The sequence below is a fragment of the Phalangium opilio genome, unplaced genomic scaffold, assembly GCF_054372755.1.
Source record: "Phalangium opilio isolate 3A_F unplaced genomic scaffold, DU_Popi_V2 ptg000009l_1, whole genome shotgun sequence".
NCBI lineage: Eukaryota > Metazoa > Arthropoda > Arachnida > Opiliones > Phalangiidae > Phalangium > Phalangium opilio.
Genome location: NW_028324146.1, coordinates 4158011 through 4174135, shown reverse-complemented (window position 1 = coordinate 4174135; position 16125 = coordinate 4158011). Strand labels below are relative to the sequence as shown.

The 16125-nt window shown below is 35.4% G+C and overlaps 1 protein-coding gene across 1 annotated transcript; it reads right to left on the bottom strand.

The window, feature by feature from the left end:
* Positions 1-2002: 2002 nt before the first annotated feature.
* Positions 2003-14180, bottom strand: LOC149713426 (uncharacterized). The gene is made up of 12 exons (XM_089847888.1): positions 10662-14180; positions 9945-10035; positions 9057-9188; positions 8842-8988; positions 7321-7464; positions 5466-5612; positions 4692-4844; positions 4480-4626; positions 3498-3641; positions 2977-3123; positions 2775-2915; positions 2003-2281 (listed from the first exon to the last, which is right to left on the bottom strand). The coding sequence occupies exons 1-12, from the start codon at positions 10804-10806 to the stop codon at positions 2080-2082; spliced, it is 1740 nt and encodes a 579-aa protein (XP_089704014.1). The 5' UTR covers positions 10807-14180; the 3' UTR covers positions 2003-2079.
* Positions 14181-16125: the final 1945 nt, after the last annotated feature.

Genomic DNA, 16125 nt, shown 5'->3' with positions numbered 1-16125 from the left:
AAAACCAGTTTATTAATTGCTCGGACCAGTTTTTTTATTCGAAAGCCGCGGGGTTACTGGTCCTTGGGACCAGTTTATTAATTGAAAACATGAAAATTGAGGAAGGACTAGTTTAAAAATTCAAGTTAGTATTAATTTCTACTCCACGGATATAGACTCCTAGCACAACCACAGCCCACTCGATCACGCTTTGTGTTCACACGCATTCTCGAAACAATTATTTTCCTATGTAAAAGCGCCTGTCGGCAATTTTGGGTTTTTTCGCTCGAAAAATCCTAGGAGCCCGCTTTTAACATGGCCGGCTATGAGAGAAACACCGTTTTTTAGCGCTAATTTTAAAACTATATGTTCAAATCACTTGGAATTTTAATGAGATGTGCAAAACATTGTTTGATATCTTTGTGAAAAGTTTCAAAAGTTTCTCTTTTAAAGTTTTTGGAAAAATATTAAAACGAAAACTAGCCATAATAGTCTTCAAAATGTTTAATAAGTTTCTTCGGTTTCACTTGATCGGATCTCTTGAAATTTTAGTGAAAGGCATATAGAGTGCTGTCAGTTGTGACGTCAGATCCAAGGTTAGACGTCACGAGTCTGCCTTTGGCAATGGGTGGCCATGACAGTTACCGTTTTTTCTTTATGGGAAAACAGCATGGGTGACGTCACACCGGCGCTTCTGACAAGCACTCTATTGAAGGGTTTAAAATTATGATGCATAGTTTTTAAAAGAACAATTAATTTCCTAAGAATTCATTAAAATTTTGTTTGTGCGTAATCCTACAACCTATTTAGTCGCTTAGGGAATTTTTAGGAAAAGAACTATTCGTTTTAAAACTTCGAAACTTTGCAAGATAATTTAAAACCTTTCAATATGCCTCTCACTAAAATTTCAAGAGATTCGAAGGAAACAAAAACCGTTTAAGACTAAGCTCTTAAATTATGATTAAGTTTCGTTAAAGTATTTTTACAAAAATCAATGAAAGAGAAACACTTGAAAATTTTCAAAAATATACCAAACATTATTTTGCAAATCTCATTAAATTTCGAGATATCTCAACCAGTATTTTCAGAATTAGGACCAAAAAAACGGTGTTCCTCCCATTGACGCCAATGTTAAGAGCTGACTATGATTTTTGACTTAAAATGTGTCCTTAGCGTTTTGAGACCAATTGGAACGGCTTCTATAGCCCATGAAACCAAAGCGTTATCGAGCGGGTATATTAGTATTATTAGTATAAAATGCTCTACTACGTTGCCCACATATTCTGACCAATCATGAATGACCACACTCGAGCCTCTCGAGACGGTGTATGTTGCTGCAAAAACAACTAGGCCGAGTAGGCCAATATTTTTATCGGCCTATTGATTTGTAGTTCTGAAAATTAATAAGGCTTTTATTACACAAAATTACATAAAAAATCATTAAAATTTTATTTGTGCATAAGCAAAACCTACTTAGTAACCTAGGGAATTATTAGGTAAGCAACTATTCGTCAAATAAATATCAGCTCATAAAGCTTTTAGAAACTTTGATAACTTGCCAAGATGTTTAAAACAACCCGCGCGTGGGACGTTCGCCATCTATGAAGGGTTTGCAATTCTAAAAAGTTATGTCGGATGTAATTTTGGGTTGTAAACGAGTTAAACACTTGGGAACAGTTAAATATCAGTTATAAATTATATATTTGAAGTTTGACACAATCTTGGGAAAAAACTAATTTTATTAACTGTTTTATTACACTTACCCTTCAAGCAATGGAAAAAAATGGTTAGCAAAAAGTAAATCGTTATGCCAGCTCATAATTAAGCGAGCAAACGAATAAAACCATTTGAAACTATTAAATATTGATTATTAATTATGTTTTTTTTTTACGTTTTCTGGTGTTTTTATCGAGAAAAAGAGTTGATAAATTCGAAAATATTACTACTCAAGGAATTCAAATCAAAGAGAATTGTTCAAATTGACTAACCACTTTGCCAAGTATTAAAAAATTCCAAGATTGAAGTCGTTTCGAAACGTTTATTGAACTTAACACAAAAATGAATGTATTACACTTGTATTGGGAATTTTTTTACCCAGAATTAAACATCTTGGGTTTCATCACATTCGTCAAAATCCCTGACGGTCATTCGCTTTCCGCAGTTCTCTGATCGCATAACGCATTCGGTGGAGTATATTTTGCCGTCGCTTCCGCAGACAGGTGCGTACTCTCGAGTGCAAATGAAGGGACACAAAGGATGGTTTTCCCGACGGCATGTCTCGAAAGATTCAGCTTCTTCAACTCTATGGAAACAAATTTAAATTGAAACGTATCAAGAAAAAAAAATTGCCTGCTAGCTAATGAAAAAAATATAACCGAAGGTAAGGTATAGTACAGAGAGAGCGGGCGAACTTAGCCAAGGGAAAAACTATTAATTCTGGGGAAAACTGGTTAGACACATCGTATATATGATGGGCTATTAGTTTAACCTGTTTTGATTACTTCGCAAAACCACCTCTTAATTGACGCTGGCTCCTAGTTGTATCGACAATAATTTTTTTATTTAACAATTTTTAAATTCCACCACCAGCGTTAATCGAACCCGGGACCTTCAGACAGCTAGCCTGATACTATACTTCCCCGTCTACAATTTCTTGTTGAGAGGTTGCAGAGATAGTAGGGGAGTTGAGAGATCACGCTTATTTTGCAACCCCCCCCCCCACTTCGAGAGAGAACGAAAGGATATAGAAGCGGTTCGAGCTGTGCTGAGTGAGCCCCAAGAGCTTGATTACTTACTCGGCAAGGCGCAGTAAACAGTCGTTCTCGTAGACTTTACCGTCAGTGCCACAAGTTGGCTTGTATATCTTGGGACAGGCACCGGGTGCCGATTGAGGAGCTTGGCATTCCTCCAATGGACGAACGCTCAATCGCATGTTTCTTATGAATTAACTTAAAATTAATATCGTAAAAACGATCACGGAATTTACGCTGTACCAACCCGCAGTTCTGTGATCGCATGACGCATTCAGTTGCGTAGATTTTGCCGTCACTTCCGCATACTGGCATGTACTCGTCAGTGCAAGCGTATGGACATAGAGGATGATTGGCTCCACGGCATGTCTCGAAAGAAGCCGCTTCTTCAACTCTGTTGTAAGTATTAAGAAAGATTTAAGGGACGGATAGTGCAACGATCTCTAGCGTATAAAATGAAATTATTTGTTTAGCCTTATTTTAAATTTTGAACATTCTCGTTTCAACGATTGTTCGTTCGAGAATTGTCATATGATCTGTGGTAAGCAAAAGACGCTATATGGACAGCGTTTTCTAGGGCTGTATAAATGCCATCGCATGAAGTGAATATATTTGAACGGTTATGAAAGTTTCTTCTGAATTGCATTATAATGAAGAATGAAGTCAAATATCACTCAGCGATAGAAAATAACTAGTATAGTGATTAGACTATGATTTACAAATGCACTCTTGTCTAAAAGTATGGAATAAAATTCGTTTCTAAAATACCCTTCAGTTTCGAGAAGGCAGTAATTGTTGTAAACCTTTCCGTCCGTTCCGCAACGTGGGCTGTAGATCTTGGGGCATCGTTTAATTGGTGCGGCTTCCGCTTCTTGGCAATCACTCAAGGGAAGAGTCATCAATTGCTTATTCCTATATAAAGTCAATTAAATGTAAGTAAGGCAAATTCATATCGAGAAGAAATATACCATTAGAAGGCATAAAAAAGCGTCCGGCGCTCGCGTGATAGTCGAAATTACCTCTTCATTATTGGTGGTGGGGAGGGGGGTGGAAACGGAGGCGGGACTTAATATTTTATCTTTTTTCCACCATCTATCTCTTTTACCTTTTGGTTTGGTTTTTGGAACTCAAGAAAAGTATAGTACACTTTAATTTTACGCAGAGACACATAGTCAATACCCTTCGAGTTAGGTTCAAAATCTTTAACTAACTTGCCAATGGCAATTAAAAACAACTGGCGTACCGTTTCAGCACCGCGGCCAGCCTTCATTTTCAGTTTACTTTGCTCAAGGTTTATTCTCTAGTCGGAATACGTCATTCGCGTCTGTATGACCAATCCCCATGGGATCCAATGGGAAAGCGCAGATCAATGACGGACATGAAAGGGGTGGGGCTTACTTGTCCATTGATACCGGCGTAAGAGTAGAAGCCAAAAATCTCGCGCGAGATTTTTGGCTTCTACTCTTACGCCGGTATCAATGGACAAGTAAGCCCCACCCCTTTCATGTCCGTCATTGATCTGCATATATATATATATGCAATATTCAGTTTCCTTGTTAAACTAGCCTAAACTACATCTTGAATATAAAATATCAAACTTCATCGTTTTTTCAAATAAAATATTTCAAACTGAGCACCAATAATTTTTGAACACCTTGAAAGCTGATCAGTCTTTTCAAGGGTCACTTGCCTTATTTGGTGCTGGCCTAATTATAATTCAATAACTTGGCCTGGGTTTGTAAATACTAACCCACAGTTTTCCGAGCGCATGACGCATTCGGTAGGATAGATCTTGCCGTCACTTCCGCAAACGGGGTTATATTCCCGGGTACACATGGAAGGACACAATCGATGGTTTTCCATTCGGCAAGTTTCGAATGACTCGGCTTCTTCAACTCTGGAATTACATCGAAAGCATCAAGGTCAGCCTTCTCGTAAAGGACAACTTGGCAAATGACTTACTGGGCGAATCGCATTAAACAATCGTTGTTGTAAATCTTTCCATCAGCGCCGCAAACTGGGTCGAGGATTTTGCTGCATCGCGGAAGTTCGGGTTCCGATTGAACATTTTGCTCAGCTTGGCATTCAGACATAGGACGCGGGAACATTAATCGTCTACATGAAAAAATAAAATAATTTTCTAATTATAATTGTCAAAGAAACAATGAAAACTTGAGGATAAGGTTTTAAGGGAAATTTACTTCTTACTAAATTACACTTTCAGTGCCATTTGAAAACGTTGAGTATTGAAATTATAAAAATTATATTTCCGTTGATTTTCTGCACTTTTTTCTTATAGTCAAAAGTACATATATGAAAACATTAGTATCTAACAGACAGATCTTTCAGCAACATTCGTTTTCAAGGGGTCAAACTTTATGAAAATGTGTCCCCTCTTCCATATTCATTCAATGCGAATATCGTGCAACTACGAGACAAAATGTCCCTCTTTTTTAGGTACTCTTGCGCGCTGCGACCCAACACCCCTACTATAATGCCTCCTTTGACAGCATGGAGGCAAACGTCTTATTTTACCGAAACCTCATCAATGAAAAATCTTATTGACTTAAATGATTTCAAAACGACTCGCGCTCCCATAAAACTTTTCAGACGCGAGGAAAAGCATGCTAAATTGCTTGATAGAAACTGTTTTCTATTTTCTTTTGGTATAGGATGGATTGTCGAAACGTATAAATTCTTCCTTTTCTGAACTTTGAGTAGCGAACGTTTACTTACCCGCAGTTTCTCGATCTCATGACGCATTCTGTGGCGTAGATTTTGCCATCGCTTCCACAAACGGGTTTGTACTCTAAAGTGCAGACGCTGGGACAAAGTTGTTGGTCGAATCCGCGGCATGTTTCGAAACTTTCAGCTTCCTCAACTCTAGAGTGGAAATTGCAATTTATCTTTACGAACACAGCAAATGCATTAAATATAACTAAAATTAAATTATTTTATAAGAGAAATCACTATCTAAGCAATAATCATGATATGATTCCATAAACATTAACCATGATATGATTCCATAAACATTAATCATGATATGATTCCATAAACATTAATCATGATATGATTCCATAAACATTAATCATGATATGATTCCATAAACATTAATCATGATATGATTCCATAAACACTCATGATATGATTCCATAAACATTAATCATGATATGATTCCATAAACATTAATCATGATATGATTCCATAAACATTAATCATGATATGATTCCATAAACATTAATCATGATATGATTCCATAAACATTAATCATGATATGATTCCATAAACATTAATCATGATATGATTCCATAAACATTAATCATGATATGATTCCATAAACATTAATCATGATATGATTCCATAAACATTAATCATGATATGATTCCATAAACATTAATCATGATATGATTCCATAAACATTAATCATGATATGATTCCATAAACATTAATCATGATATGATTCCATAAACAATCATGATATGATTCCATAAACATTAATCATGATATGATTCCATAAACATTAATCATGATATGATTCCATAAACATTAATCATGATATGATTCCATAAACATTAATCATGATATGATTCCATAAACATTAATCATGATATGATTCCATAAACATCAATCATGATATGATTCCATAAACATTAATCATGATATGATTCCATAAACATTAATCATGATATGATTCCATAAACATTAATCATGATATGATTCCATAAACATTAATCATGATATGATTCCATAAACATTAATCATGATATGATTCCATAAACATTAATCATGATATGATTCCATAAACATTAATCATGATAAGATTCCATAAACATTAATCATGATATGATTCCATAAACATTAATCATGATATGATTCCATAAACATTAATCATGATAAGATTCCATAAACATTAATCATGATATGTTTCGATAAATCTTATTGTTACTCGATAAATCTTGTTGTTCCTCGATAAATCTTGTTGTTACTCGATAAATCTTGTTGTTACTCGATAAATCTTGTTGTTACTCTATAAATATTAATTTGACTCTATAAATCTTGTTGTTACTCGATAAATCTTGTTGTTACTCTATAAATATTAATTTGACTCTATAAATCTTGTTGTTACTCTATAAATATTAATTTGACTCTATAAACCTTAATATGATTCGATTAATCGTAATATGATTTTATAAATCTTAAAATGGTTCGATAATTATGTAAATCGACCAATAGCGCTTTTATTTCATATCCAAAAGTTATAATCCGCAATTAAATATTACGATGGTGGGAGCCACTAACAATCCATGAATGAGGGGAGCTACGACAGACGTTAAGTTACAACCTTTCACGAATTGACTTTTAATCACCTGAGGTGTGTGTGGTAAAAAAACACCTGGTATTACCCTCCAAAATATAAAAGATGGGTTTTCAAAGGCGCGTGTTTACGATAAGAATCGAGCGGGTTCGAGTCGAAGGGGAGTAAGGGAAATTATTGCAATGTTTTTTTTCTTGCACATGGTTTATTTTTACCATCAACACGCGCTTTTGAAAACTCACCTATAGTGTTAAACTCATTAAGAATGTGACATACTTAGCTGCGCGCAGAAGACAGTCGTTATCGTAGACCTTTCCGTCAACGCCACAAATGGGTGAGTAGTTCAAAGGGCAGATGGTGACCTCTTCACTTGCCAGAGGTTCTTCGCACTCCGTAAGTGGCCTAGTTAACATTATTTTTCTATACGAAATTGGGTAAAAAGTACAATCATTATTTTCTTTTGTAACACCAGGCATATATATCTGTTTTTTTTTCTAAAATGTTTTAATGACTGTAATGTGATTATGTGAACGGGATAAAAAAGTGGTGATTTCGCCTCGCAGAAAGAGGGTCCCTGGTTCGATCTTGTACTGTGGCACGGGGAGATAAACTAGGGAATAAACCCATCTGCATAGAGTTGCAAGATCTCTTATCACTTGTTAAACGAGTTTTTCTTAGAGGTATTATAAGATTCCCCTGTCCTGGCTTTAATCTGTTGCATAGGGTCTAGCCACTACCCCTCCAAGCATTGAAACCGTGACCAATTTAAATATTGCTACTTGGTGTTATGGATACTCAATAAAATTTTGATAATCATCAAGGGCGCTGATGGGTGATACGGGACGCTAAAGCGTATGAATAGACTATGTAAAATATCATATAGGAGAGAAGTCTTTATCTTGCACAAAAAACAGTTCTTATCTTTTTTTGAGAATGTGGCTTGTTTGTTTGTTTATATGTTTGTTATTTAGGCTCAGTAACAAAAAGAGAAGGTTCTAGAAGTAGCTACGTAGAGTTCCCCAAGACCTGGTTCGCGCACCCCAGACCGTTATAAACTACATTAACATTTAACCTTCAACCTTTGTGAATAACCCGTAATTAAGCATCATTTTGATGAATTTTTAAGTTGTAAAATGATTAGTTTCTAAAAAACATTGGCATGCAGAAATTTCATGGGAGTGGACCCAAAGACAATGAAGGATTTAGTGACTACATAGACTGAAAACTCATCCCAGTTTCCAGACGCCTAAAACTCATCCCAGTTTCCAGACGCCTAAAACTCATCCCAGTTTCCAGACGCCTAAAACTCACGGAAAACGCCAGGTAACTTTACTAGTACGATTATGTTAGGCCTATCATTCTTCAAATCGAAGTCTCATTCATACACTTATCTTGCTTTTATAACGCACGACACCATACTGCCGCTCTATTCCTAATTATCGTTGATTTTACGTAGATATATAACATTCAAATCCAGTGCAAGATATACCTCAAGTTTAAATGGGTTTTTATTCCCATAACAGCAATGAGTATAAACCTGATTTCCTCCTAACAAATTGCTATTTGACAAGCCATCAATGTTGAGGCAGGGTTAATTGAAAAGACACCAAGGAGCAATATAAAGATGATTTAAGAATTGCCGTTCTCAGGCAAAAACACTATCTATAACTCGGGAACAAACCTTACTTAAATAATTAGGGATTGGGAAGTTAAAAATCATGTTGTGCAAGCTAAACCCTATACGATGATTGCAAAGATGAATATGAATGGTAAATTATTTTAGATGAAAGAACACACCCGCAGTTTTCGAATTGCATGACGCACGCCGTCGAATAGACTTTTCCATCATTAGCGCAGACAGGATTGTATTCTCTGGTGCATCGGTTTGGGCACAAAGGGTGATTTTCGTTTCTACAGGCTTCGAAACTTTGAGCTTTTTCAATGCTAATTGAAAACGGTTATCTTCGTTATTTTTAGTTTTTTGGCAATGACTATTACTTGTCAGTAATTACTTCGCTCCTCTCATAAGACATTCATTGGCGTAGACCTTTCCATCGGCTCCACAAATGGGAGCGTATATCATGGTACAGATCTGTGGTGCAGAAGCACCTCGACACACACTGAATGATTCCGCTTCTTCAACGCTGAAAAGGTCTTTCATTAATCATAATACATTTTAATCGTATATCCCAGTGTGGGAAATGAAGTGGGCAGAAAACCATTTTTAGTCGATTTATATTGATAAAAAACATCGAAATCAATAAAAAAAGCCAACAAATATATTGCTCATTTTTGATAAAGGAATGGGGTTTTATTTTCAAAACTACTATAGCGAACTATGACGATCATCAGATCACAATCCTTGAATTAAAGCAGACCTCAATATATTAAACTTCCCCAAGTACTAAAATTCTGTAGCAATATAGTGTATAAAAATTATAATGATAAGTTCGTTAAGTTTCATCTTTGTAGAGATGAATTTCAATATCAAACAGTAGTGGGGACTAAAAGCAAACGAAAACTAAACTTAAGACGAGTGAAATTCCTACATGCACAATATAGTCAATAAATTCGGTTCCGTATTCTTTATCAATAAAAGTTTGCATATCTTTAAAATACGAATAATTTCACGTTGACACAAATTTCCGGATTGTGAAAAAGGCCTGCACATGTTCCAATGAACCAATTATGCAAAATTTTGTTATTAATTTCTTATAACAACTTTCAAATTAGTTTACCCAGATTAAGCCCCCACCCCAAATTTCAAACCCAAGCAACGCTACAGTCTCTACCGGCGAAAATATCAATAAAACGAACGTAATATATAAACGAGTCCAATAATTCATATACCCTCTAAACCCTTTATGTTACGTAAATTAAATGTGATTCCAAATCCTTACTTGGCGCTTCTCAAGTAGCATCTATTTCCGTAAATCTTTCCATCAACGCCGCATCTCGGATCGTACTCTTGAGTACAGATGGCAACGGCAGCTAAAAAAATTTAACTACTGATTTGAAGTATTTTTTATCAACTCATCTATTTAACATAATATCCTAGAGCAAGAGAAACATGGTAGTTCATCCTATATAGCACCAACGGAAAATTAATTTATATACAAAGTTTTTATAACCGTTTGTGGGATATGAAATCTGGGGGAATTGTCGGTACAAAAACCTTTTTGCACGAAAAATAAGCATCCTAGTATATCAAGCTTATTCGAAATTTCAAAGCTTAGTTTAAAGCTATGAACACGTGAGAGGGGGTAAATGAGGATCTGTTTTTGTTTTCAGTTACAAAAAGTCTCTTCATGTTGAACAGCTTTGTATAAGAGAAAGAGGATCTAAATTTTTCGAGATTTCAATAGGCTGTTAAACGGCGGGTTTTCCTTATTTTATTTTCAGTTTTCAATTTGAAACTACAATTTATCTAAATAGTAGCTCAACTTTTGATATTTCCAGGAATTAATAGGCCTAACTATAAATATCATAAGGTATAGTTGAAACTAAGTGCTATTATCAATATCTAATAATAATAATAATCTAAGCTTTGTCTACGAAGGGATTTCCACACTAAGCCTGTGGCTTATTTACAATTAACAATAATTGTTTTATCTTACCGCAATAGCCAACTAGAGAGAGAAATGAGGCAGCTACGATAGTTTTCATGTTTGCTTCGGGATTATTTGAATATGTTCCCCGTAATCGTAGATAACATTTTGAGTAACGTGAATTTATACCTTTTTCATTGACGCAACGAAGCATTCGGTAAATAAGGTGATGCAACGATTAGATAGTATCTGATTAATTCCTGTTACTATTTGCAGGTATGAAGTCTCACGGAAATTAAAACACATGTCACTCTAACACTATCAAAATCCTCCACTGAAGGACGAATATAAATAAATTTATTTGTTTTAATGTTATATTTATGAGAGATTGACCATACTATATTTCCTATGCATGATATTAAAAGTGATTCAAAATGATTTTCCTAGTTGATTTAGAAAACGGATCTATATCCTCATTTCCGAATAAATTTTGACCTTTTTATTTGACTACTGTAGGCGATTTGCTATTTGGTTCAACTTGTAGGGCTGTAAATGAACATACTCATTTTCAAAGCCTGCCAACTCCAATGATAAATGTTTCATAAACGCCACTCAAACGATATTGTTATGATAGTAAATTAGTGCCTTATATATTAATTGATAAGTGGTCAATCTTATTTGGCTAACGGATATTTAAACTTTCAGTTTTAAAGACAAAAATTAAAGCATGAATTATTGTAATAAATAACTTTTTTTTTACCAAAATTTCACTCAAGGAAAATATTTCAAATCATTGTTATTCTATGTACTTTTGACATTATTTGGTTAGAACATTTTCTCTGAAATGTAGTTGGAAGATAATGGGCTCATCGTTGATAGGTGTGAACAATAGGTTTTGATAGATTTTAAAAATTGGATATGTGAAATATTTAACTGAGAAACAAAACAGGTTCAAACGATATGTAGCCTTACCTTAATTCTATGCGTCCTAAGATTATCAGTACAAATTTTACAGGAGTAGTTTTGGTTATTTTTCTTAATGGCTTTGTGGTTCTTTTATTAACATTAAAGGATTAGTGAAAGATAAGAATTTTTTTCAAATATTTAATGTTTTATAATCATGTCTTCAAAAGTGTAAATTTGAATATCTGTTACTCCAGGCAATTAGTTTATACACTTATCTCTTACTTTTTCCCATATTTGTCTGCAAAGACAGTTTTTATTGACATATACGTCAATATATATTGACATATATTCCTATATGAGCTAAAGTCAACTCATGGCAAAATAAAATTCCACGACTATCATATTGTACTGCGCCTCAGCATTAAATCATTCTTAAATAGCTGACTGTACATTAATAACCCTTTCAATTCAATTAATACCGCACCGACTGCAACAAGAAATAGACAAGCGGTAAATTAATTTGAAGAAGAAATAAAGACGCAAAAGTCATCGTAAAATACTATTTCAAGAATTAAAATTTCAAGTTAGTTAACTCCGCAAGACTAAAAGTTACCAAAAAAATCAATGGTCGCGCATAAATTATTTATAACTTTGGGGAAATTCCTTTTAGCGTGAAATTATATTCTCTCATGCTGCAAATTGAAGTAACACTCCCAAGGGAAAGGTCAGTAATTAGGCCAAGAAAGGCGTATTATTGTCTCCCTAATAGTTCGTTTTGCCTCTATATCCGAGGGTCAATCCTAAAAATACTAATACTAACTCCGCGAGAATAAAGTTACAAAATAAAAATCAATTGGTGGTTCGTAACTTATTTATAACTTTGCAAAATCTCGTTTTGGCGTGAAATGATATTCTCTCGTGCCTCAAATTAACGCAACGCTCCCAAGGGAAGGGTTAAGTCAAAAAGGCGTATCATTTTCCCCATAATATAAAGTTTTGCGTGAAAATCCGAGGATCGATCCTTAAAAAAGGAAATTTAACCCAAATCAAAAGAACTTTGCACGGTTACCATACCGTATTACGTTTCAGCTTGAGAACGAACCCATAGAACTGCAAGTATAGAGTAATATAGGTGGAGAGGGGAATCAACGGTTTATCCCCCGCATTAGGGGAAACTTTGCAATAGAGAATTTTACTACAAAGAAATAGATTGAAATAAATTATTCTATACTAACATATTTCACTTTTTCCTATACTTGAATTGAAAGCAGGTCGACACAAGTACGAACACAATGGACGCCGAAAAATGCTACACAGTTCCCTTTCGTCAAGTAGGTTTGAACTTTCAAGCGTTCTAATGTAGTATTTTTGCCACTCACCATAGAATGTTAATTTTTGCTTTTGCCAGGCCCTAAATTTTCCCTCATCTTTAAATTTTTTATAGATTTTAGTTAAACTAGTATTTTATATAATATACTAATATAACTCATTCGAATCATTATACTTATACCAGGGATAGATTTAATTTTAGATGTAGGAATGGAGAAGGGTTAGTATTTACTTCAGTCCGACTCATAGCCCAGTATAGAGTCCCTTCCTCGCTCCAACACGTAACGAAAAGTTTAAATTAGCTTATTGGTTCACTTAAACTACGTTTTGAAGACGTTGCTGACAGGGACGGCGAAAAATACGTAATTTATTTTTACCTCTGTCGCTATGACCCACCTCTACTTTCTTACCCCTCCGTCCCGGGGTAGGGGATCCTGAACTTTGACTCTGTTCTCCATTCCAACTTCTAAAATTAAAACCATCCCTGCTTATACTTTTGATAGAAATTTGCCTATAACACAATGTCTTTGTTACCAGCATTCACCGAATGTTATTGTGAATGACTTAGGAAAAAAATCAGGCTATATGGTTCAATTCCTCCGTCTTCTAGTAAATCTTGACAATATCAAGTAAATGAATTTTAAATCAGTTGTCAGGTTTTGTTCGTCATATTGTAGGCCTATATTCACATTCCTCAAAATGATTTAACAGCGTAACTACCATACCGAGTACGGATAAATTTTGGGGTGAGAAAATTAATAATTCGTGGAACGGACTCCTTGGTATGCTCGAGAGAAATGTCAGTTGTTGCGTTATTCTAAATTAGCAATGGGCATCTTCCAATAACAATACGTTGAACTCTTTCAATACGCAGGAAGGTGACTTTTCCTTAAATCCTTTGGCTTTGTCCACCGATCGTTTCAATGACTTTCCTACGTCGCACCCGTTTCTGATAATGAGGACGCAAATACTATTCGGAACCAATCAAACTAATGAAAATGATATTTATTCAGTTGTTGACAAATGGGTAAATAATTTCTTCTACATTCTAGATAAAAGGGAAAACAAGTATAGAGTTGATGTAACATAACGTTTAACGATGAAAAAAGTATCACCTCTCTAAATCGCCAAATTGTAGGATACCTTAATCAAGAAGCGATATCTAGTTTACTAGGGAGAAGTTATAAATTCGCCACATTTGTAGTTTTATCTCCAGTCCAAACGTGGGTATGGAGTTAACCCCGACCTCTAAATTACAACCAGCATATCATTGGTTCTTGAAAACTCACGTCAGCGCGACGCGAATGACGAAAATTACGTATTTTACGACTGGAGAGAGGCGAAATAGTCCGGCCTCCTTTTACGTTCCTCCTTGTATTTTGAAAGGGGGACTGCCAGTAGCGCCGCCAGGATTTTTTCTCGCGTAGGCACAGCGTGATCTAGAGGCCCCCTCCCCCTTTGTTTTTAAAAAATTATCATGCATCATGATGCATATATATATATATATATATATATATATAGATATATATTTTTAGTGTAAGTGGTTTTGTATATTTCAGTAATATTTTCGAATTTTGGAATGTATTTCAGGATTTTGAGGAATATCTCTAGTTTTTAAGGGGGTTTTCCTTTTTTTGTGAGATTATTAGAAGTACGGACTTTTTGGCACCCGTGTCCCAGCTATCCCTAGGCACGTGCACAACGCCTCTTTCGTTCGCCTTCGCCATTGTTGCTTGACACCACTAGCGAAGCCTGAATGACCCAAAAATTTACTCTCGTATAATCTCGGGTGTTGTCGATACTAGTTTAGAGTTGGAAGATTTTATTCCTCTGCGCTACGTATGCCGCCTACGTTTTTAGGTCCTTTCTAGTTTTAATGCGAGAGGTGTAACCTGTAATTTAGCGGGGGATCTTGTTCTTTAGAATATAAAGAGAACGGGTTTTTGAAATGCTCTCTTGTACATTAAAAAGGCATAATGTAGCGAATATATCAAACAGGTACTAACGGACCCTTAGGGGAGTGAATGCAGGTGTGTGATGTTGTGTTTGATTTTAACAAATAGAAATATAAACCGTGAAAGTACATAAAGTAATTAAACGCTGTTACAGTAAGAAATAAAATTTTATTTGAAGGCCTCTATAGGCACGTTTTTAAAAATATGGAGGCCCCCCAAGTAGGCCAAAATTTTTCAACGTAGGCACGTGCCTACCCGTGCCTACTGCTGGCGGCGCTACTGGGGACTGGGACTATGGCAGGCGAATACTTAGGCATCCTACACCATCTCCCTTGTAAACTAGATATCGCTTCTGGGTAAATCTTGTTCTATAACAACGGGAAAAAAATAAAAATTTACTGATGCCAACTTCCGTAATCCGTATATTAAATAGTAAAAAAAATCCGCAAATGATCTTTACTCTAATGACCTAAAATTTGCGGCTATACTAAAAACAATGGGGTCTAAAATCGTAATAAAAAGATCAGCATATTTCATTTTGAGTCGTTTTTTCGTTTCTAGATAATTGTGGCATTATTTGGTTTGTCTCTGCTAATTTACATAACGGGAAAATTGAATTCCAAATGCGGGAAGGTGAAATCGGAGCTACCCTGGATGTTTTTGTTGCAATGTCTTCTTGGAACGAGTAAAAACTTTTATAAACTAACACGAGGTCCGTTTTAAAGTTTAAATAGAGTTTATTTTTAGGTCCTCAAAGTTTGAAGTGCCAGGGAGTCAACTTATTTCTTTCGATTACTTGGAGTCTGCCCACGTTCGTAGTATTGGTGGTTGTATCTTCGAAAATGACATCGCAGTTTGCGAGCAAATCGGAAGCTCGTCCCTTCGACGTCATGGACGACATATTTCACTTTCCCAATGCGAAGCCTTTGTTGGAAAAAAGCAATTCAGTCTACAATTTTATTCAGGCAATATTTGAAAGCTAAGAGATTTTTGAGAATTCTAACACTGGGTAGCATGGCTTTATAGTGTCTAGGAGGAGAACACTCATTACTAGAGCGGCCAAGTTGTTGCATGAGCGGTCTTAGTTTGAGATGGTATTATGACCCTTATACTAGTATACTGCGCTTTGTATGACTCTGAACTAAGTAAATTTAGAGCTCGCTGTAATCGTACCCTAACGTAGATTTCTATACCACATGCAAGAACAATGTATCTGTGTCAGAGTTATAGGATTTAGAGTATTTGACCTCACCTTTGGCATCCAGAATTCAAGTTTAAAATAATTTTCTCTATGAAGCGCTTTAGTCTGGGGGGGGGCTTTGCCCTCTGTGCGGTTGGGGTTC

What these genes read in the sequence shown, in the direction of transcription:
- LOC149713426 (XM_089847888.1), bottom strand. Translation starts at nt 10,806, where the DNA reads ATGCTTCGTTGCGTCAATGAAAAAGGTATAAATTCACGTTACTCAAAA. An exon ending in TGTCTTATGAGAGGAGCGAA is followed by an intron (nt 8,989 to 9,056) that starts GTAATTACTGAC and finishes GTTTTCAATTAG; the next exon opens with CATTGAAAAAGCTCAAAGTT. An exon ending in TGTCTTCTGCGCGCAGCTAA is followed by an intron (nt 5,613 to 7,320) that starts GTATGTCACATT and finishes TTTCCACTCTAG; the next exon opens with AGTTGAGGAAGCTGAAAGTT.